Genomic DNA, 23,901 nt, shown 5'->3' on the forward strand with positions numbered 1-23,901 from the left:
GAGAACAGAGTCGGTCCAAGAATTTAACCCTGTGGCACCCCCATAGAGACTGCCAGAGGCCCGGACAACAGACCCTCCGATTGACACACTGAACTCTATCAGAGAAGTAATTGGTGAACCAGGCGAGGCAATCATTTGAGAAACCAAGGCTGTCGAGTCTGCCGATGAGGATGTGGTGATTGACAGAGTCGAAAGTCTTGGCCAGGTCAATGAATACGGCTGCACAGTATTGTTTCTTATCGATGGCGGTTAAGATATCGTTTAGGACCTTGAGCGTGGCTGAGGTGCACCCACGACCAGGTCTGAAACCAGATTGCATAGCGGAGAAGGTATGGTGGGATTCGAAATGGTCAGTAATCCGTTTGTTGACTTGGCTTTCGAAGACCTCAGAAAGGCAGGGTAGGATAGATATAGATCTGTAGCAGATTGGGTCAAGAGTGTCCCCCCCTTTGAAGAGGGGGATGACTGCAGCTGCTTTCCAATCTTTGGGAATCTCAGACGACACGAAAGATAGGTTGAACAGGCTAGTAATAGGGGTGGCAACAATTTCGGCAGATCATTTTAGAAAGAAAGGGTCCAGATTGCCTAGCCCGGCTGATTTGTAGGGGTCCAGATTTTGCAGCTCTTTCAGAACATCAGCTGACTGGATTTGGGAAAAGGAGAAATGGGGAAGGCTTGGGCGAGTTGCTGTGGGGGGTGCAGTGCTGTTGACCGGGGTAGGGGTAGCCAGGTGGAAAGCATGGCCAGCCATAGAAAAATGCTTCTAGAAATTCTCAATTATAGTGGATTTATCGGTGGTGACAGTGTTTCCTATCTTCAGTGCAATGGGCAGCTGGGAGGTGTTCTTATTCTCCATGGACTTTACAGTGTCCCAGAACTTTTTTGAGTTTGTGTTGCAGGAAGTCAATTTCTGCTTGAAAAAGCTAGCCTTGGCTTTTCTAACTGCCTGTGTATATTGGTTTCTAGCTTCCCTGAAAAATTGCATATCACGGGGGCTGTTTCGATGCTAATGCAGAACGCCATAGGATGTTTTTGTGTTGGTTAAGGGCAGTCAGGTCTGGAGAGAACCAAGGGCTATATCTGTTCCTGGATCTAAATTTCTTGAGTAGGGCATGCTTATTTATGATGGTGAGGAAGGCATTTAAAAAAAAACAGACATCCTCTACTGACGGGATGAGATCAATATCCTTCCAGGATACCCCGGCCAGGTCGATTAGAAAGGCCAGCTCGCTGAAGTGTTTCAGGGAGCGTTTGACAGTGATGAGTGGAGGTCATTTGACCGCTGACCCATTACGGATGCAGGCAATGAGGCACTGATCGCTGAGATCTTGGTTGAAAACAGCAGAGGTGTATTTAGAGGGCAAGTTGGTTAGGATGATATCTATGAGGGTGTATACAGCTTTGGGGTGGTAACTGGTAGGTTCATTGATCATTTGTGTGAGATTGAGGGCATCAAGCTTAGATTGTAGGATGGCTGGGGTGTTAAACATGTTCCAGTTTAGGTCGCCTAGCAGCACGAGCTCTGAAGATAGATTGGCGGCAATCAGTTCCCATATGATGTCCAGAGCACAGCTGGTGGCAGAGGGTGGTCTATAGCAGGCAGCAACGGTGAGAGACTTGTTTTTAGAGAGGTGGATTTTTAAAAGTAGAAGTTCAAATTGTTTGGGTACAGACCTGGATAGTAGGACAGAACTCTGCAGGCTACCTTTGCAGTAGATTGCAACACCGCCCCCTTTGGCCGTTCTATCTTGTCTGAAAATGTTGTAGTTAGGGATGAAAATTTCAGAATTTTTGGTGGTCTTCCTAAGCCAGGATTCAGACACGGCAAGAACATCCGGGTTGGCGGAGTGTGCTAAAGCAGTGAATAAAACAAACTTCGGGAGGAGGCTTCTAATGTTAACATGCATGAAACCAAGGCTATTACGGTTACAGAAGTCATCAAAAGAGAGCGCCTGGGGAATAGGAGTGGAGCTAGGCACTGCAGGGACTGGATTCACCTCTACATCACCAGAGGAACAGAGGAGGAGTAGGATAAGGGTACGGCTAAAAGCTATGAGAATTGGTTGTCTAGAACATTTGGAACAGAGAGTAAAAGGAGGTCTCTGGGGGCGATAAAATAGCTTCAAGGTATAATGTACAGACAAAGGTATGCTAGGATGCAAATACAGTGGAGTTAAACCTAGGTATTGAGTGATGATGAGAGAGATATTGTCTCTAGAAACATCACTGAAACCAGGTGATGTCATCGCATGTGTGTGTGGGGGAACTGAAAGGTTGGATAAGGTATAGTGAGCAGGGCTAGAAGCTCTACAGTGAAATAAGCCAATAAACACTAACCAGAAAAGCAATGGACAAGGCATATTGACATTAAGGAGAGGCATGCTTAGCCGAGTGATCATAAGGGTCCAGTGAGTAGTGAGGTTGGTTGGGGTCAAGAGGGGATTTTGGCAAAATAGATATAGTGATTCAGACAGCTAAGCCGGGCCAGATGGGCTTTCAGGTAGCAAGCTAGTCATAGGATGGAGGTCTGTTTTAGGCCACCACATGCGTGTGAATACTTTAGCCATCTGGCTAGATTAGTGGGGATTCCGATTTGTGGAAGAGGGGATTTTTTTGGCAAAATAGATATAGTTATAGTGACAAGTTCTCCCAAGAAAAAATTGTCCGATAGACCAGAAAATATTCAGAAAATAAGTATTTGGTCAGCAAGATTTCTGGCTCTCACAGACCTAAGACAGCTAACTTGTTATTAGCGTCACACTCCAAAACTCCACTATGGCCAAGACCAAAGAGCTGTCAAAGGACACCAGAAACAAAATTTCAGGTAACTGAATCTGCAATAGGTAAGCAGGAAGGGGCTAGACCACTGATCTCCCCTCGATCTGGGGCAAAAATACCAGAACTAGTTGCATCCAAAGAACACCATACCTACTGTGAAGCATGGGGGTGGAAACATCATGCTTTGGGGATGTTTTTCTGCAAAGGGACCAGGACGACTGATCCGTGTAAAGGAAAGAATGAATGGGGCCATGTATCGTGAGATTTTGAGTGAAAACCTCCTTCCATCAGCAAGGGCATTGAAGATGAAACGTGGCTGGATCTTTCAGCATGACAATGATCCCAAACAGGAGTGGCTTCGTAAGAAGCATTTCAAGGTCTTGGAGTGGCCTAGCCAGTCTCCAGATCTCAAACCCATAGAAAATCTTTGGAGGGAGTTGAAAGTCCGTGTTGCCCAGCAACAGCCCCAAAACATCACTGCTCTAGAGGAGATGTGCATGGAGGAATGGGCCAAAATACCAGCAACAGTGTGTGAAAACCTTGTGAAGACTTACAGAAAACGTTTGACCTCTGTCATTGCCAACAAAGGTATATAACAAAGTATTGAGATAAACTTGTGTTATTGACCAAATACTTGTTTTCCACCATAATTTGCAAATAAATTCATTAAAAAATCCTACAATGTGATTTTCTGGATTTCTTTTCTCATTTTGTCTGTCATAGTTGAAGTGTACCTATGATGAAAATTACAGGCCTCTCTCATCTTTTTAAGTGGGAGAACTTGCACAATTGGTGGCTGACTAAATACTTTTTTGCCCCACTGTATATACGGGACACAACAAGACGAGTACAAAGGACGTCTGACTGCTATGCCATCTTGCGAATCAACCTTTAGCCTCTAAACTTGCGCGCAACGCAATACTATGCCAGCATTACTGGATGTGTTCTAATGTAGTAACAAAACAAATAATAATGATGTCGCTTGCTGTGATTGAACACACACAAGAAACAAAGCGGAAGAAAAAGGACTGAAAAAGAAAGGGGCTACAGACACACCACTTTGGGAAGGGCCGGGATCATTTGAGCTGTCAATCCCAGTTTTAACCAATAGAAACAAACCAGCTGTCCAGAGCTCGGCTATTTGATCAATTCATTCCTTGAACCGAACCATCAAAAGGCTTTCCCTTCTCTTACTGCATCAGGCTGTTCATCGCTGAACAGTGTGCCTCGTCCCAAATGGCGCCCTATCACAAGTCTACCTCCTTTGAACAAAGAAATATGTGCTCCGTTTTGGGAATGGACTGCCATTTGGGACACAGCCTGTATCTCTCCCTACACATACGCTACACACACTATGTCCAGAGAATTATATTATTATTATTCCAGGTATAATGACTTATTTACATGTACCTTTCTGTATGCAGTGTATGTTGCATCGCTTACTGTACACATGTCGCTTCCTGTGCATCCACGGTGGTTGTATTAGCCAGTCCTTATGGGGCTTGTATGAAGGTGAGAGAGGGTGAGTTTAACTCATGGTGGGAGAGTAAATTATTTACACTCCTCTCCTCCAGGATTTACTGTGCTCAGAGTAACTCTTATACAGCTTCCATTGATCCTACACCCACACCCACACACCTCCCCCGTCCTCTTATATCCATCCAGTTAGTTGTATCTATCCACAGAGATTTATAATTGAATTCATTGGATTATTTCTCCCCAACGAAAAGCCACATACTGCAACATGATCTTCTAAACCTGGGTAGTGTAGAGCACATATTAGTACTGCTGGGATGTTGAAGGCAGCCTGCACTAGAAGGGCGGTTCCAGACGTGTGTGTGTGTGTGTGTGTGTGTGTGTGTCTGTGAGAGAGAGAGAGACTAATCTGCAATATCCCAACTTTAGTAATACTCATCCTCCAGCTCATCCTCATCCTGGAGGAATCACTGATTGTGTTCCATACGCATCATTAGCCACGGTATATTAATACGATGAACCAACGTTCATATGCACAGTTCATAACCCACACACTGTCGCACACACACACACACACACACACACACACACACTTAGCTACCGTATCCAACAATACAAAGGAGGTCATGTGCAGAAGGGCGGGGATTGGCTAATTTTAGACAAACAAAAAAAAGAGGATATGCTGTATCTATTGGCAATGAATATGAAAAGCGATCAAAACATTTGTGTTGAACATTAATTAAAACAAGTGCATAACATTCTAAACAACAGGCTTTTGCATTGAGGAGTAAGAATGTTATTCATATGTATCCCTTATGTGTCTATGAAACCCAGATGATGGTTTTGATTGACCAAAACCCATTTTAGTGAGGCTCCCTAGCGCTAAATGACTAACCTAACGATGAGGGGCCAGCTGGATGATAGGTCTGGGGCGGCAGGTAGCCTAGTGGTTAGAGAGCTGGGGCAGTAAACGAAAGGTTGCTGGATTGAATCTGTCGTCCTGCCCCTGAACAAGGCAGTTAACCCACCGGTAGGCCGTCATTGTAAATAACGATTTGTTCTTAACTGACTTGTCTAGTTAACTAAAAGGTCAAATTTAAAACTGAAAAAATAAAATGATAGCTCGGTATCAAGCCATGCAGGCCATTAGGCTAAATGAGCAACGTAACGTATACATATACCCAAGGACAGAGAGCCATATTGACACACCTGGTGTCCCATCAGATGAACCCCCTTCCCTGTTAACTAGCGGTAATAGAAGCACACACTGCCCCCCCCCCCCCATCACCATTCAATACCGGATAGGACACTGACGACCACGAGAGTAGGGAATTGTATTCATAGCACTGGTGCAGCTGGACAGGTCACACACGGAAGCACACACTGTGTGTGTGTGTGTGTGTGTGTGTGTGTGTGTGTGTGTGAGAGAGAGAGAAGTAGGCTGCTGACGGCTAGCCCTGCTGAGCCTGTGTATAATTCGGGAGAGCAGCGGACTCTGGGCCCGTATTCATACTCTGTGTAACCCATCCCAGGGCTAACAGTGAGCGTCTGGGAACCATCAATCCAGGTGGGATAACAGCAGGGAGATATTTCATCATGGAGCACAGCCTGGGGATTTACAACCTCTCTCTCTCCCAAAGGCTTTATTCCACAGAGGTATGGACTAGGCATCTTAAATAGACCAAAGACAGAGATACAAGTGCACACATAGAACTCCTATACATTCTATGTGTAATTCTATGTTCACACATGACTATCACACACACACACACACTTGGCTACCCTCCTACACCTACGTCTTTCCTCAGCATCAGAGATGTCTGGCTGGTGGGCTCTCCACTGCAGAGAGATGAAAGGCCTGGGTCTGTGTCCCAAATGGCACTCTTTTGCCTTTACAGTGCACCACTTTTGATTTGGAGCCATAGGGCTGTGGTCAAAAGTAGTACACTGTGAAGGGAAAATGGTTCCATTTGGGACGCAAGCCCTGATCAAAGCCTTCCTGTGATGTAGAAGAGAACTTTTTGACCATGCTGCTCTCCCTACACAAACCCCAGGTTAACTTTATTACAAGGCCATCCTGGCCTTCATTCAGACCAGCAAAGAAGGAGAGTGCGTGTGTGTGTGTGTGTGTGTGTGTGTGTGTGTGTGTGTGTGTGTGTGTGTGTGTGTGTATATAACTGTGTGCCTATGTGTGTGTGTGTGTGTGTGTGTGTGTGTGTGTGTGTGTGTGTGTGTGTGTGTGTGTGTGTGTGTGTGTGTGTGTGTGTGTGTGTGTGTGTGTGTGTGTGTGTGTGTGTGTGTGTGTGTGTGTGTGTGTGTGTGTGTGTATATAAGGCTTTATGAATAAATCATAGTGGGGGTAAATGAGCCTTAACAAGCCCCTGAGTGACGCTTAAGTGCGGCCAACTTTTTTCATTAGCTTGTCTTTACTATTTAGTCAATAATTAATTTCCCTCTCATTCTCTATGTATGGAACATATTACTACTGCCCTTTAGAAGACTGGTGAGAATTGGGATGCATCGCAAATGGCACACTATTTGCTCTATAGCTTTTGACCAGGGCTCACAGCTCTATTTAAGGAGCAGTGTGCCATTTGGGACACACCCTGGCCTTCATGCAGCAGCAGTGTTAGGGCCAGATTTACAAAGCATCTACCAGGTGCAAAGTATAACTGCACCTAATGTGCCAAGTACTTACGGCAGGGTAGAGTATATGGCAGTAGAAAGGAGCACCAAAGTGGTGGGAACCAGAGGTTTCCATAACCACATGGTTCAGGGAAAAACTCCTGGTCCATATACTTTTGTTACGGAGACAGAGAGAGCAGAGAGAGCCCATGGACTTCGCCTTCTAGCTTACCGACATCTCTTTTCCATTCTTCTGAGCAGAAAAATGACTTCAAGAAGACATAGAAGCAGAAACAGCAGACAAGGGCATTTCTCTCTCAAACCTCTGACTTCAAGGAGACGTGAGGAAGAAATGCTGTGCACGTGCGATTGACAGTAAGTAATGTGCTGCTGCCTGCATTCGTTTGATTTCTGTTTTTGGAGAACTGTGGCAGAGGAGCAGACCTGGTGCTTAGCATTCGCTTGCGTGGGTGTGTGGATGACTGTTGCTGCAGCCGAGAGAGGGAGAGAAAGAGAACGAACAAACATAGCACAGACTCCAGACATTAACCACCTGGGCTGGCCTTCTCTCTGCCAATGCAACAAGCAGCTGCAAATAGGCCGTCATTAAATTAAGTTTGTGGTTAATTGCGGTAAAAAAGTAATTATGCTCATAGATTATGCATGTATGAACTACATATTGACAGATCCAGCCCAAAGTGGGAGGTTGAAAAAAAGACTTAGTGGCCAAAGTACCAGAGCATATCTTTAAATCAGTATTCTACTGTATAGCAAATACTGTACTGTCATCGTCTCCATTATCAATCAATACTGTTTCAATCTATCACACTTCCTGCTACTTCCCGCTCTTTGAAACTGGTCCAGGGCCAGTTGTTTAAATTGGCTGATAATGAGTGGGGTAAGAATAATCGATCCCAAATCAGTTGCCATGAGCAGAAAGAAATGTTGTTTTTAAAGGGCCTTTCTTCGACATTATGTGTGCAACTTTTATGTTTTCATGATTAGATTTGGATGTGCTTTGGCCAGAAGATACTTCCTATTTGTCCATCACTTCCATGTCAGAGCAGAGGCACATGACAGCCATAAATCGTGCAGTGGGGGTTATCGGCACTCGCCTAACATGGCTGTCTTCAGGCGGTTGATTGAGATGGTCTGGCTGAGGAGGGCGCTTGCTGGACCCCTCTCCTGGAACTATATCTCATCTTAGCTAGCAGGGCTAAAATGGTTAGCATGCTACACTAATGTGTTACGCTAAAGTAAATATATCAACTCTATTCATCATCAGCAGGTTTACACTGAGGTGACACACTCTCATGAGGTCGTTACCTCCAACTAGGGGGATTTACTTCAAACGCTGAAGTGTCTTAGTCATTTACAATAGTCGTCTGTCAAAGCTGCGTGACTCTTGGCTGACTCGTTTTGCACTGGAGCTAGCGAGCTAAGCTAAACCACTCCAGGTTACATAGAGTACATCTCTTTGTAGCCCCCACACAGCACAAAGCCTAGATAAGGTCTTCTTCTCTCTCTCTCTCTACTTATTCGTTACAGTAGTCGTCTGCCAAAGACTCCTGGCTGACTCTTCAAACTAGCTTTTGCTTTGGAGCTATCAAGCTAAGCTAACCCAAGTTACAGTACAGTGCATCTTTCTGTAGCACAGCACAAAGACTAGAGAAGGGCTTCTTCTCTCTCTACTGGAACTAACTCACCCCATGTTTTACAGCTCTCTTTAGCCTCCTCCCAGCACACAGCCACGATACGCCCCCATCCACTTGTATTGAAATGTCAGGTTGCTTTGAAGGCCAAAATAATGACAACTGTCACCAGATTTACAGACTAAGTCATTTGCTAAGCGTCACACATGCCTAGCGTCAGCCATTTCATTTCTATGGTTTGTTTGTACAGTTCATGTTATAGCCGGTGCCAGAAGACACTGATTGCAACCATCCTCTTGGTTATTCGCCAGCCACTTTGCCAAGTTTGTTTCTGTTGTTTTATTGCACTTCTCAGGTAAATTCTCCAGGTGAATCTGGCAGCTGGTGGACCCACTCTCTCCCCCACTCTCCCTCCTCTCTTCATCCCTCGCCCTCTCTAGTTGAGTGTGGCAGCTGGTGGCAGGTGGAGTTGGTGCTGGACTGACTGACCTCGAAATGAACCGTAAAGTGTTTGAAGACCCAGAGTCTCCCCAACTCCTTCTCCTTCCCACCACCTCCCCACTAAGATCTCTCTATGGGCAGACGACTATCGCTGTACTCAGCAACCATCCAGCAGCAGGAGTCTACTGCTGCATAGCACAGAGAAATTGGCTGATTTTAATGATTGAAGAAGAAGGAAAAAAACTCTAAGGATATTCTTAGGAAGGATAGAGAGAGAGGGCAGAGAAAATCCCCCTCTCTCCTATTTTGTGATCCACAGAGAGCCGTTAGTTCTACTACTCACCATCAGCCCCAGTACTGTACGGCTACGCTGCTAACTCTTAGCATGGCGCCCAGTATTCGAGCCCATCGAACTAAGTGACATAACAGTAAATAAGGGCCAGCGATCTCTATTGGGAGATAAAGCACAGTTCCCCTCCCTCTTTTACTGCGAATGGCACCCTACTCAAATGGCACCCTATTCCCTATATAGTGCACTACTTTTGGGCTCCGGTCAAATGTAGCGCACTATATAGGAAATAGGGTGCCATTTGCGACGCAGCATGTGTGTCTCTGTCCCGTGACTGATGAAACCCGTCCCAGAGGGAAGGGAATGAGGCACAGCGCATGTCATTACCCCGTTACGCACAAACAGAACACTGGGTGAGGGATGGAGAGAAACGGAGACGAGTGGAGTGAGAGAATGGGGAAATGGAGAAGTGTGTGAGGTTAGACGAGAACACCTGCAGTCCTCTTAGGCTCCCCTGGATGCGCATGCAAGCGCACACACACTACGAACACAAGTCTCACCATAGATCCCCAGAGCTTCTATTTAAAATATGATCAGAGATACTCTCAATAAAGTCACACTAAGTGTTTTCCCCCATTGAGATGCCATGCAGCATAATTACACGTAGCCGTAACCTTGTCAAAGTATGCAGCAGGGAGTTTTAATATTGATATGATGATGCATTTTTGATGAGGAGTTTATCCATAACATCATCATTTACAGAAAGTATTAAAGTTTAGGGATAAACAACCAACGCACAGCTCCCAAGATGAGCTATGCCACGGGTGTTAGGTAACAGAAAAGATAGAGGGAGAGAGCGTGTGTGTATGTATGTTTGTTTTCTTCAGTGTATGTGTGCAACCTATGTACCACAGTGATAGATGAAGTGTCATCTCTCCTTGGATATGCTACTCTACGATCCTACTGTCTCCCGACCACACACACACACACACCACACACACACACACACGCACACACTTGTGTCCAGGGTTGGGGAGTAACGGATGACATGTAAGGGATTACAAAAAACTGTTTTTTTACGTTACCAGCAAAAAAATATATTGTAATCAGATTACATATACTTTTGAAAAACTAGATGATTACTTCGAGGATTACTTTTAAATTCAGAAAGGATGTTTGCGGGGGGAAAAAATATTTGACACTTCTCTGTTTTCTCAATGACATTCAAATAAGCATTGAAAAAAACTGCAAGTTTAAGTTTGTTCCACCTGAGGGAGTCTGACCACAAGTCAGAGACCACTATAACACCACTATAACACACAATGTGTTTGATGGATCAAGCTGGGTCTTCCACTGGTGCGACTGCTGTCGGCCAAAGATGATCCAACTTGAATAAAGGTTTGGAGGTGAGGATGACAGCAGTGGTGTCGTCTACGGCGATACAGATATCACTTATTATTGATCTCTACATAAAGCATTGATGTGAATCACACTGCTGATCTCTCATTTAGATATTTGTGCCTTACGGATTGTGGTTGTGGTGGATGGCTGCTCACAAATCTAAATGTGTATTTGAACATTAATAATGGTTGAATTCAAGAAGTTTAAGCTGCCTATCAATCATTGTTTTTGAAACAGGTGGACAGCCAGTGAAAAATGCGCTCTTACAACAGCTGCATAGTGCAGATCCCAGCCTATGGAATAAAAGTGGGGCTTTCATTGCTCAATCTAATTCATGCTGATAAAAAAAAGATCCATAGACCTAATGGACACATGCTCAAACGTGTACACTTTTGATTGACTTAAAGGGGCAATCTGTAATTCACACATCCATTTTTGGACTTAAAACTTAATTAAATATATATATAAATTATATATATATATCCATTGATTGTTGAAGAATATAACTTATAAATGCCTCATGAGCTTAGTTCAACTGTCACACTCCAAGAGAATCCAAATATAAGCTTGTTTTTCTCCAATGTTTGCAAACATTGTAAACGTAAACAAACACTGTATGGCCTCATAACATCAGGTTAAAACAATACTGTTGATATCATGGATGGTCAGTCCTTGCATCCATAGCACTGTCTATTAATCTGAGAGTGGTTACATTTCTCCAGGCCCATCCCTCAGCTTTTTACCAAAACAGAGGCGGTGTTTTGTCATGGATTTGCCCTTGAAACAGCTGCATATTATCAAGATATGAAAGTGTCACCAACAAAAAGATAAATCATAGGCCTATAGCAAATGCAGCATTTGGCATTCATTTTTCACATGTAAATAGCACTTTTCAGTCGTGCTCAAAGCATGCCATTCCATGAGTACAGCATTTATTTTTCAACTCGAATCAATGAGCCCAATCTGTCCTCCATGACAACGAAATCATAAACAACAGAGTAATAAGTCCTTAGTTTTGGGGTTATGCTCAGGTAAAACAATTAGGCTAATCTATATTTCCATATTTCCAAATCCTATTATTGAAGCTCAAGGGTTATAACATTTATTGGAATGACTGGAATTCTGATAGAATTTAAAATGATTATTATATGTAGTAGAAAGCAATGGGTTAGAAGAAGCCTACATAACCAACCCATAAAGTAAAACGTAACATCCATATATGGCCAGCTATGTAAACTTTAACATTGATTTATCCTGCAATAGATGTGGTTCAATTGGGAACATACATTGTTGTCTTCTTCTAATGCCTCTTAAGGGGAAAGTCATCTAAAAGTAACTGAATGTAATCAAATTACGTTACCGATTACAATTTTGGACAGGTAACTAGTAACTGTAACAGATTACATTTAGAAAGTAACCTACCCAACCCCGGTTGCGTCACACATACCTCATACACAATATAACTAATCCCCAATGAAACCCTTTTACCTATACAGTGCACTACTTTAGACCAGGGCCCATGGTATGCCTGGGTGTGGTGTTACTATGATCGAGTGACCCATTAAAACACACGCCCTGAACCCCCCCCACACACACACACACACACACACACACACACAAATCCATCCCCGAAGAGAGGTTGAAATATTGTTACTTGAATCTTATCATTAGCTATCATTCACTTTTTTACATAGAGTCAGATCAATGTCAAACCAGGTGACAGTAGAGAGAAGACAGAGAGAGGACAGGTTGTATCTATTGTTTACTGTATTGATTTGCCACCTGGACTGTATTATCATAAATCCAATATGCATGTCTGTCAGCTGTGAGAAAGTGCATTAGCCCAGTCATTCTGGGTTCTTCCCAAATGGCACCCTATTCCCCATTTAGTGCATCCACTTTTGAACAGATCTGGTTGAAAGTAGTGCGCTGTATAGGGAATAGGGTGCCATTTGGGACGCAAGCCTCCGCGTGCATATTTATGCCACCCACTCAGCCCACCAGCCAGACAGCCAGACAGCTCACCAACCAGCATGGGTCATACCAGTGGGTGTTTAGCATTCCACTAATGTTCAAATCAAACCATATCACTTGGCTGTTACGAATGGCCTGCGCGTCTTGGCCTCTCAAATCGATAACTCATCATCTTCAAAATTCAATAGCATATATATCACTCCTCAGTCCTAGTTCCAAATTGCTTCCTGTGGGCGATAGAAGTCCTTCTCCCCTCTTCCTCCAGGTGCTCAGAAATCAAAGGCCTGTCCATCAGTCACTTCGGCACAAATGACTGTCTTAAAAGAGCTGTGCTGCTCACTAAGGCCTACTCTGAGAACTGGCAGAGCACTACATGAGGCCTAATTGATCATTTTAGGGGGGTTTGGAGGGGTGAAGGGGGGAGAGTCTACTGTCCAGAGCCCCCTGTGGCATGTTAGCAACTGTTAGATTTGTCAGCCATAAGGGTCACCAGCAGAGCCCAAAGTAGGGCTTTATGCGGGGTGCAAACTGACGCACTGGCACACACGCACACACACACTATCTATCACTGTTCTAGAGAACATGACTGTCACAAGCAGCTACAGTATGTTCGCCAGGCCATACTCCATTATTTCAGCAAGTCTATAACAATTATATCAGAGTCAGACAGTTGTCTTCCTCTCGGTCTCTCCCTCTTGACGTCATGTACCCACACACAGCTCTAGGTGGTTATAGATGACAGTTAAAGACCCACTGACTATGTGGAGCACGGCAACCCAGAGTAGTCTAGTTCCACACAGCTCTAGGTGGTTATAGATGACAGTTAGAAACACAGTGTAAAGGCCCACTGACTATGTGGAGCACGTTAACCCAGAGTAGTCTAGTTCCACACAGCTCTAGGTGGTTATAGATGACAGTTAGAAACACAGTGTAAAGGCCCACTGACTATGTGGAGCACGTCAACCCAGACTAGTCTAGTTCCACACAGCTCTAGGTGGTTATAGATGACAGTTAGAAACACAGTGTAAAGGCCCACTGACTATGTGGAGCACGTTAACCCAGAGTAGTCTAGTTCCACACAGCTCTAGGTGGTTATAGATGACAGAAACACAGTGTAAAGGCCCACTGACTATGTGGAGCACGTCAACCCAGAGTAGTCTAGTTCCACACAGCTCTAGGTGGTTATAGATGACAGAAACACAGTGTAAAGGCCCACTGACTATGTGGAGCACGGCAACCCAGAGTAGTCTAGTTCCACACAGCTCTAGGTGGTTATAGATGACAGAAACACAGTGTAAAGGCCCACTGACTATGTGGAGCACGTCAACCCAGAGTAGTCTAGTTCCACACAGCTCTAGGTGGTTATAGATGACAGAAACACAGTGTAAAGGCCCACTGACTATGTGGAGCACGGCAACCCAGAGTAGTCTAGTTCCACACAGCTCTAGGTGGTTATAGATGACAGTTAGAAACACAGTGTAAAGGCCCACTGACTATGTGGAGCACGTCAACCCAGAGTAGTCTAGTTCCACACAGCTCTAGGTGGTTATAGATGACAGTTAGAAACACAGTGTAAAGGCCCACTGTAAGGCCCCAGAGTAGTCTAGTTCCACACAACTCTAGGTGGTTATAGATGACACGTGTAAAGCCCACTGACTATGTGGGAGCCAGAGTAGTCTAGTTCCACACAGCTCTAGGTGGTTATAGATGACAGTTAGAAACACAGTGTAAAGGCCCACTGACTATGTGGAGCACGTTAACCCAGAGTAGTGTAGTTCCACACAGCTCTAGGTGGTTATAGATGACAGAAACACAGTGTAAAGGCCCACTGACTATGTGGAGCACGTCAACCCAGAGTAGTCTAGTTCCACACAACTCTAGGTGGTTAGTACAGTAGATAACAGTACAGTCAGTGTGCCTCTATGTCAGGGTTCTCAAACTGGCGGCCCGTGGACCAAATTTGGCCCGTGGGTGATGTTATGTTTTCTGAGCAAACAAACAATGTGTTTTTTAAAATAAATCAATATATGTGGACATAAATGATGTAAAAACACCAGCAAACTAGCTCCAAGTGATATGAATTTTGCAAATCTGTTCCAAAGTATTCCCACACATAATAGAGAGATACAGTATTTGATTGTATACAAATATAAGCAAGGTTTGAAATGATGATGTTTTAGTCACATATTATATCTGTTTGGGCTTTTTGCAGTCAATTTGCAGCCTACAAATTATTTGTAATTATGTTCCAGGCCCGATCATCTGCCTCAAAAAATACATTGGCCGGTGGCTAAATCTAGTTGATTATCTCTTATCTCACACTGTGTGTGAAGTGGAGTGACCCAGAGTAGTCTAGTTTCTCTGTGTAGTAAGTAGATAGTAGATGAGTCAGACAGTCAGTGTGTCTGTCTGTGTCTCTATGTGGAGCGCAGCATGCCAGAGTAGCCTGCGTTGGCTCTGTAATGTGTACTGTAATTGGGATCAGGACACCCTGGCCAGGAAGTGAATCCAGTTCCCATTAAAGTCACAGTGCCACTGCCACAGCCAATCTCTGGCTCACTAATTGAATTGGCATCTCCCAAAAATAACTCCCATTCTCGTCCCTCGTCCGCCTAGTACAGTCCCTAATTATTTTCTCCCTCTCTCTCCATCATATATTTTCCTGAGTACAGCACTTCTTCACAGGGGAATAATGGTGAGCAATGTAGCTCGTCACTCTGTGTCTTTGTTGCCTCCGAAATAGCCATTGTGTCCCTAGCGGCTCCCCGAGATCCCTGCATGTAGGCCTACTACTGTAACTCGCTGGATGTGTACCAAATGGCACTCTATTCCCTACATAGTGCAGAGCCCTATGAGCCCTGGTCAAAAGTAGTGTACTATATAGGGAACAGAATGCCATTTGGCACACGGGAACTGTTCTTCTTAAAGGTGCAACAACCACCAATTCTTTATATTCACATCCCTGCGGAAACAGAAGTTACAGCCTATATACCCACAATTACAGTAAATATCCAGAATGCTTTTGCTTTGAAATAAGGGACTAAAGCACCGCCATTGATCTCTCTGAGGGCCTTGGTTGAAGTGTCGTGGAGAGCGGGATATTCTGAGTCACAAGGTTATGCTGTAACTGTTCTAGTATGCGCTCTAGATGAATCATCTGGTGGGGTCAGACTAGCTGAGCCAGCATATTTACCGTGCGTCCCCTCCACCCCGACAACAGATTGAGTCACTCCATAAACTGCAAACAATGCATTTCTCCAGGAGTGGGTCCCGGGCCATACAGGAGCACATAGGGTAATAGCTGTGAATGTCTCCATCTCTCCAGCCCTCCCCTCTCTCATCCCCCCCTCTCACTTGACTTCTCTCATTGGGTGACACTTGGGCTGAAAAGTTGGCACATTTGGTTTGCTTTCCTCTCCATGTGTAAAGTGATTATAGTCAGGAAAGTGGGAAAAATCACAGGCTTCCACTCGAGAGTGAATGGCGCTGTGGATAGCAGCCGTTTTACAGGCTACTGAAAAATTCCAAAAGGGCAACATCCACACTGAGCTAACGGCTAGAGCTGCCGCTTTCAAAGAGCGGGACGCTAATCCGGACGCTTAGAAGAAATCCCGCTATGCCCTCCGACGAACCATCAAACAGGCAAAGCGTCAATACAGGATTAAGATCGAATCCTACTACACCGGCTCTGACGCTCGTCAGGGCTTGTAAAACTATGAGGTATTACAAAGGGAAACCCAGTCGCGAGCTGCCCAGTAATGCAAGCCTACCAGACGAGCTAAATGCCTTCTATGCTCGCTTCGAGGCATGCAACACGAAACCATGCATGAGAGCACCAGCTGTTCCGGACAACTGTGTGATCACGCGCTCCGTAGCCATTGTGTGTAAAAACTTTAGACAGGTTAACATTCACAAGGCCCATGGGTCAGATAGATTACCAGGACGCTAGTCAGAGTATGCGCTGACCAGCTTCCAAATGTCTTCACTGATATTTTCAAACTCTCCCTGATGGCCTGATCCAGTATGTAATACTTACATGTTTCAAGCAGACCATCATAGTCCCTGAGCCCAAGAATGCCAAGGTAACCTGTCTAAATGACAACAACCTCTCCCTCAACTTCAGCAAGACAAAGGAACTGATCGTGGACTACAGGAAACAGAGGGCAGATCACTTCCCCATTCACATCGACTGGGCTGTAGTGGAGCTGGTCGAGAGCTTCAAGATCCTCTGTGTTCATCATTAAGGATCTATCATGGTCCACACACACCAACACAGTCATGAAGATGGCACCACAATGCCTCTTCCCCCACAGGAGTCTGAAAAGATTTAGCATGGGCCCTCAGATCCTCAGTATCTACAGTTGCACCATTGACGCCATCTTGACTGGCTGCATCACCGCTTGGTACGGCAACTGCTTGGCATCCGACTGCAAGGCGCTACAGAGGGCAGTGCGCATGGCCCAGTACATCATTGGGGCTGAGCTCCCTGCCATCCAGGAACTCTATACCAGGCGGTGTCAGAGGAAGGCCCTAAACATTTTCAAAGACTCTAGCCTCCCAAGGCATATACTGTTCTCTCTGCTACAGTACCACACATCAAGCAGTTTCTATGCACCAAGTCTAGAACCAACAGAACCCTGAACAGCTTCTACCCCACAAGCCATAAGACTGCTAAATAGTTAGTTAAATAGATAACCAATAGACACCGGATAGTCTGTATTGAACCTTTTTGCACTAACTTTTTGGGACTCATCACATACGCTGCTGCCACTGTTTATAATCTGTCACTTTATTCCTAGTTACATGTAAATATCTACCTCAATTAGTTTGTACCCCTGCCCCGTGTGTATTGCCGAGCCTGAGGATTGGAGGGAGAGAGAGAGGAACGGAAGGAAGAAAGGGGGTTGAAAGAGTGTGGCTTGCTGGACACAAGGCTTTGAGTTTGTGCCTGTGTTAGATCATTTGACCTCCATAGGTACAGTGGTGCACAGGGTTAAGGACTGTGATGTAAGGTCAGCATCTCCAGTCTACTGCTATTAAGACATTACACATCACTGTCGTACATTAACATTTGTGTGGGCATCATAGTAGTCAATTTGTTTGAGGCAAAAAGCTAGAGATTTGTTTTGTTTCAATTTGAGTGGAATACGAATGTGTTTCTTGGTGGTTGTGATTATAATGTAGATCGTGAAATTGTGTTCACCTGTACAATACATCAGCGAGCTAAAATGGATCGTTTCCCATTTTGCATGCGGAGAGCAAATTAATAGAAAATGAACATGACCTCACCCCATGCTGTGTCGAGCTACTCTAGCTGATGTAAAAACTGTCAAAAGACTTCGTTCTCCAATGGCTTCCTGGCTGCCAAGTCAATCTGATTGGAAAGTGTTATCGGCGGGGCACACACACACACATTTGGTTTCCTTTCCAATGAGAGAGGGTTCATTATTGCCCAGTTAGATAATAGCCATCAGCCAAAGTTAGCTTAGCGAGAGATCTCCCTGTAGCACTGCAGTCTGGGAGGCTGGAGCTCTACTATAGGATGCATCCTAAATTGAACCCTATTCCTTATAGTGCACTGGGGCTCTGGTCAAGTACAGTTGTAGTACACTATAAAAGGGAACAGGGTGACATTTGGGACGCAACCAATGTCTAAACGTAAGACAGAGACATATATGAAACATGAAAAGGTTGAATGGGCGATGCTGGAAGAGGATGTGATGATATGTTGGTGTTCACCAGGGCTGTTCAATGTCGGTCCTGGAGGACACAAACTAGATGTCGACCGATTATGATTTTTCAACGCCGATACCGATACCGATTATTAGATGGTCAAAAACGCCGATACTGATTAATCGTCCGATTTCTTTTTGTTTTTTTTGTAATAATGGCAATTACAACAATACTGAATGAACACTTATTTTAACTTAATATAATACATCAATAAAATCAATTTAGCCTCAAATAAATAATTAAACGTGCTCAATTTGGTTTAAATAATTCAAAAACAAAGTGTTGGAGAAGAAAGTAAAAGTGCAACATGTGCTATGTAAGAAAGCTAACATATGAAAGCTGGTGGTTCCTTTTAACATGACTCTTCAATATTCCCAGGTAAGAAGTTTTAGGTTGTAGTTATTATAGGAATTATAGGACTATTTCCCTCTATACCATTTATATTTCATTAATCTTTGACTATTGGATGTTTTTATAGGCACTTTAGTATTGCCAGTGTAACAGTATAGCTTCCATCCCTCTCCTCGACGGAAGCGTGTGGTGACTGGTGAGGTAATACACTCCTGGAAAAGGCTATCCACCTTTCTACACTATAAAGCTATTTTCTCTAAAATGGTATATACAGTGGGGTCCGAAATAAAATTACACCGTTGATAAAGACAAGCAAAAATGACTGTATAAAATAAATAAGTCAAACACTGAGCTTGATTGTAAGCTAAAAAAGGGAAACAATACTATTTAATACTAATACAATTGCTCAGAAAAATTGATTTTGTTTAACAAATCAGGTTTCCACACCTCACAAGCTACAGACAACATGGAAAGCGGCAATACACTGCTCGTGATTATGTTCACACTGTCACGCCCTGGCCTTAGTATTCTGTGTTTTCTTTATTATGTTGGTTAGGCCAGGGTGTGACATGTGTGATTTATATGTCTTGTTTTGTCTTGGGGTTTTGTAGTCTATGGGGTTGTGTTCAGTTGAGTGTTCTAGGTAAGTCTATGGTTGCCTGGAGTGGTTCTCAATCAGAGGCAGGTGTTTATCGTTGTCTCTGATTGGGAACCATATTTAGGCAGCCATATTCTTTAGGTATCTTGTGGATGATTTTTCCTGTCTCTGTGTTTTGCACCAGTTAGGACTGTTTCGGTTTTTCTGCGTTTTCTTATTTTGTATAGTGTTCACGGTTTCATCTTTCATTAAAGATGTTTATAAATAACCACGCTGCATTTTGGTCCTCCTCTCCTTCCCAGGAAGAAAACCGTAACACACACATCTGATTGACCTTTAGCAATGTATTCATACATTTTGTGAACGTGTGATAGGTGGTGCAGTTATGTGTGTCTGATGGCAGTGTGTTCCAGACATGGGAAGCTCTCACAGAGAAGGCGGATTTACTAAAGGTGCTTATCCTTAAGGGAACTATACAGTCACCTCTCATGGCAGACCTTGTGGATCTGCTGCCATATGTTTGGGTTTTCTGTTTAACAGAAATACTGAGTGGAGGGGGAGCCCAGGCCAATTTAGGATTGTGAGTACACATTGACAAGGATCTTTGACCATTCCTCCATACAGAATCCTTGATATCCTTCATCTGTGCTTAAAAAATAGAGGGGGGAAAAAAGGGCTTCAATAGGTTTCAAGTCGGGAGACTGAGATGAACATTGCAAAATTTTGATTTTGTGTCCAATTGCTTGTGATTGGGGTTATTGTCTTGCTGGAAGAACTAATTGCGGCCAAGGTTTCTGACTCCTTGCAGAGACGACCAGGTTGTTGGCTAAAATGTCCAGGTAATGGATACCATTGACCATAACAAGGGCCCCAGGACCAGAGGAGAAGAAGAACAATATCCCCATATCATCAATGATCCACCACCATATCTTACAGTAGGAATAGGGTCTCATGCATTCTCATTTCGATGCCAAAACCACCACTGGTGTGTGTGGCTAAAAAGCGGCACTGTAGATAAGGGAGTTGAGGTTAGAGCTGGGGCTAGTGGCTGCTGTTGCACCCCACCAATTACTACATTTCCACATTTTAACTCGCCGCTCCGTTCTGATAGCTCCTACGGGAGGAATATCATTCCGGCCAACAACAAATAAAAAACACACAAATACAAGTAGGAGTTGAGAGACGATATAATGATTGTCAAAAGTAACGAAACAAAAATGGCGATCGTCTTCCCATGGTTTTAAAACAATGAGTCGGACTATTTATTCTCAGATGATATTGGTTCACTACACTGAGCCTTCATTTTATAAACACTTCCTGTACTTTCTTTCTGGATTGTGACCTTCCAATCAGCCCCCCAGATACAGGTCAAGGAGACCAGTGGAGCCGACTCTATCCAATCAGGCACTACAATAAGTACAATAAGTAACAAGGTATCACAAACCGGACCACTGGTCTGTCATTGACTTATGCATTCCTGCCATTCATCTTCTGCCATTGTTAACCAGTTATTGTAGTCGAATCTACTATAAGTCATACTGTATGTGAAATGGCATTTACTGCAGAGTCGATACATAGTGTGCGCGCCCTTATCAGCTTGCGAGAGCATGACAACGGCAGTTTAACCTACCGCAGTGATTGATGAAGTGTCATCTGGTTCGGCCTGTGATTTCACTCTCTCCTCTCTCCAAACGCACACACACACACACCCACAAATGATGAGTCCCACAGTGACACACAAACACACATACAAATCAATAATAAAAGGTACTGAGATGTGCTTTGTCTCAATAAACTCAGTTGTAGTCGCTCACACACCCCCTGGATCAAAAGCATATAGCAATCAGCGCAGCACGCGGTCTGGCATACTGCTAGGAGAAGCATACTACACTATTAGTAGGCCTCGGCAAGCTCGACAAACCTCTTCACAGACACGGCAATAACAACATCAGTTTCAATATCAACTCCCCTGACGAGGATAGAAATATGTGTTTCTGACATATTAAAGCTGTAATATGTAGCTTTTAGGGAGACCTGACAAAATGCACATAGAAATGGCAGTTATAGATCTGTCATTCTCATTGAAAGCAAGTATGAGAAGCGGTAGATCTGTTCTATACGTGATATTTCTATGCTTCCAGTTTTTTGTTTAGTTTGTGTGTCTTTTACTTTTGTACACAAGCATCAAACAGTTTCAAACAAAATAGTTTTGGTTATGGAAAATATATTCCACAGCGGTTTAGAAGGTACAATGATAATCTACACTATACTTGCTTGTTTTGTCACATAAAGTGAAATTAGGCAACCAGGAAAAGGCTGAACGATTTCTGCATTGTGCATCTTTAAAGGGGCAGCAAAGTGGTCACCCAATCCCAGATTGCCCCTTTAGCATTCAGTTATGTAAGTGAAGGCCATGTTCAAGAACTGCAAAGAGGGTTTGTAGGGGCGTGAACTCTTAACAGCCGTGCACATCTTAAAATGTCATATTAGTTCTTCAAAGGACACATTAAAACAATACAGTACAGTGAATGAATGAATGAACCTTATCAACGATGCATAGTGAGGACCAAAAAAAACATTCATTTAAAAATAACAAAACCAAACAAAAGACAGAGGAAACTTCAAACATTTTTCTTTAGCTACCCAGAGATTAATTTGGCAACATTCAAACATACCCTTCCATAGAAGAGCTGTTATTATGACGACAGGGAGTCTTAATTTCATTACGACCCCACTCTCTGGGGAAAGACTATGGGGGAAAAAAACAGAGCAGTGTGTCTGTATGTCTTTGTGTGTGTGTGTGTGTTTTCAAAGAACAGTCGGAAACTAAGAGCAGCAGGGTTATTTATCCAGTCTCTCTTTAGAACTTAGCTTTGTTAAGAAACAATTCTGTGGTGTGTCACATTTGAATTATTCCCCAGGGAAACCAAGAGGACAGCAACAGTAGTAGTTGGATACCCTCCCCTGACACTGTAGTCTAATCTTTAGTGTGATGCCAATTCTGTCTCAACACAAATGGATCTTACAGTAGAACGTGATCGGCTGTGCTTTTTAACTGCTTCGGAGTGTGTGTCCGTCTCTATGTAAAAAGCAGGTTGATAATAAATGTCCACATAGAAAGTGGTTGAGAATATGTGTCCACAATAGCGGGTGGGTTGAGTGTGTTTGTGTCCACCTCTGTAAAGCAGGTTGATAGTGTCCACAATAGAGAGACAGTTGAGGGTGTGTGTCCACTTCTACGTAGAGAGACGGTTAACACTGTGTCCACATAGAGACTTGGATCAGCACATGTCCACCTCTGTATCAGACATTGAGCTCACAATCTCATGTCAGAACTAGACGTTCATCTATGTTTCTCAAACGGCAAATTTTGAAGTTCTTCCAAACGTCAAATTTCAAAGTGTTTAAGTTTAACTTTAGGCATGAACTCCGAATATATAAGGTTGGTTTAGTAATAAGTTTAGTTTAGGTAATAACTCTGAATTCTTAAGGTTAGACATTATCTCCGAGTGGTTAAGGTTTGGGATAGGCTTAAAACAAAAATATCAAAAACAACTTGCTATCGCTGGATTCGAACATACAACCTTTAGAAAACACTTCCTGAATATTCTTTATCCCCTTACACTGTGTATAAGACAGTAGTTTTGGAATTGTTAGTTAGATTACTTGTTGGTCATTACTGCATTGTCGGAACTAGAAGCACAAGCATTTCGCTACACTCGCATTAACATCTGCTAACCATGTGTATGTGACAAATACAATTTGATTTGATTTGATTTTGATTTGAACTTTCTTTCTGGATTGTGACCATCCAATCAGCCCCCCAGATCCAGGTCCATGTAGACCTGTGGAGTCAACTCTATCCAATCAGGCACTACAATAAGGCAACTTAAACACAAACTGGACCACTGCTCTGTCACTGACTTATGCACTCCTGCCATTCATCTTCTGCCATTGTTAACCAGTCATTGTAGAGGAATCTACTATAGGTCATATTGTATGTGAAATGGCATTTAGTGCAGAGTGGATACATAGTGTGTGTCTGTGTGTGTGTGCGTGCTCTCAGCTTGCACGTGAGAGCATGACAATGGCAGTTTAACCTACCACACTCCCGAGTAGTACCACACTCACTACAGACCCTGGTTCGATCCCGGGCTGTATCACAACCGGGCCGTGATCATGAGTTCACATAGGGCGGGCGCACAATTGGCCCAGCGTTGTCCGGGTTAGGGGAGGGTTTGGCAGGGGTAGGCCGTCATTGTAAATAATAATTTGTTCTTAACTTACATAACTAGGTAAATAATAGGTTAAAAAAATATTTTTTAAATGAAGTGTTATCTCTCCTTGGTTCGGCCTGTGATTTCACGCTCTCCTCTACCGCAAACACACACAAACGCATGCACGCACACACACATTTTCATTCACAGAATAATGAGTCCCACAGTGACGCGCACACACACACAAATCACAGATCTATAATAAGGTACTGAGATGTGCTGTGTCTCAATAAACTCAGTCGTAGTCGCTCACACCCCCCCGGATCAAAAGCATATAGGCAATCAGCGCAGCACGCGATCTGACAT

The 23,901-nt window shown here is 43.7% G+C and overlaps 1 protein-coding gene across 7 annotated transcripts in view; it reads right to left on the reverse strand.

The window, feature by feature from the left end:
* Positions 1-23,901, reverse strand: part of myripb (myosin VIIA and Rab interacting protein b) — a 200,779-nt gene that overhangs the window by 106,594 nt on the left and 70,284 nt on the right. The window contains exon 1 of one of the 7 annotated variants that reach the window (XM_052506176.1): positions 6,953-7,270. The exons of the other annotated variants lie outside the window; for them this stretch is intronic. Coding sequence (XP_052362136.1) covers positions 6,953-7,023 — 71 coding nt within the window. The 5' untranslated portion in view covers positions 7,024-7,270. Of the gene's footprint in view, positions 1-6,952; positions 7,271-23,901 lie in introns of those variants that run through there. 7 annotated transcript variants of the gene reach the window in all.

Source organism: Oncorhynchus keta, chromosome 4, assembly GCF_023373465.1.
Source record: "Oncorhynchus keta strain PuntledgeMale-10-30-2019 chromosome 4, Oket_V2, whole genome shotgun sequence".
Classification (NCBI taxonomy): domain Eukaryota; kingdom Metazoa; phylum Chordata; class Actinopteri; order Salmoniformes; family Salmonidae; genus Oncorhynchus; species Oncorhynchus keta.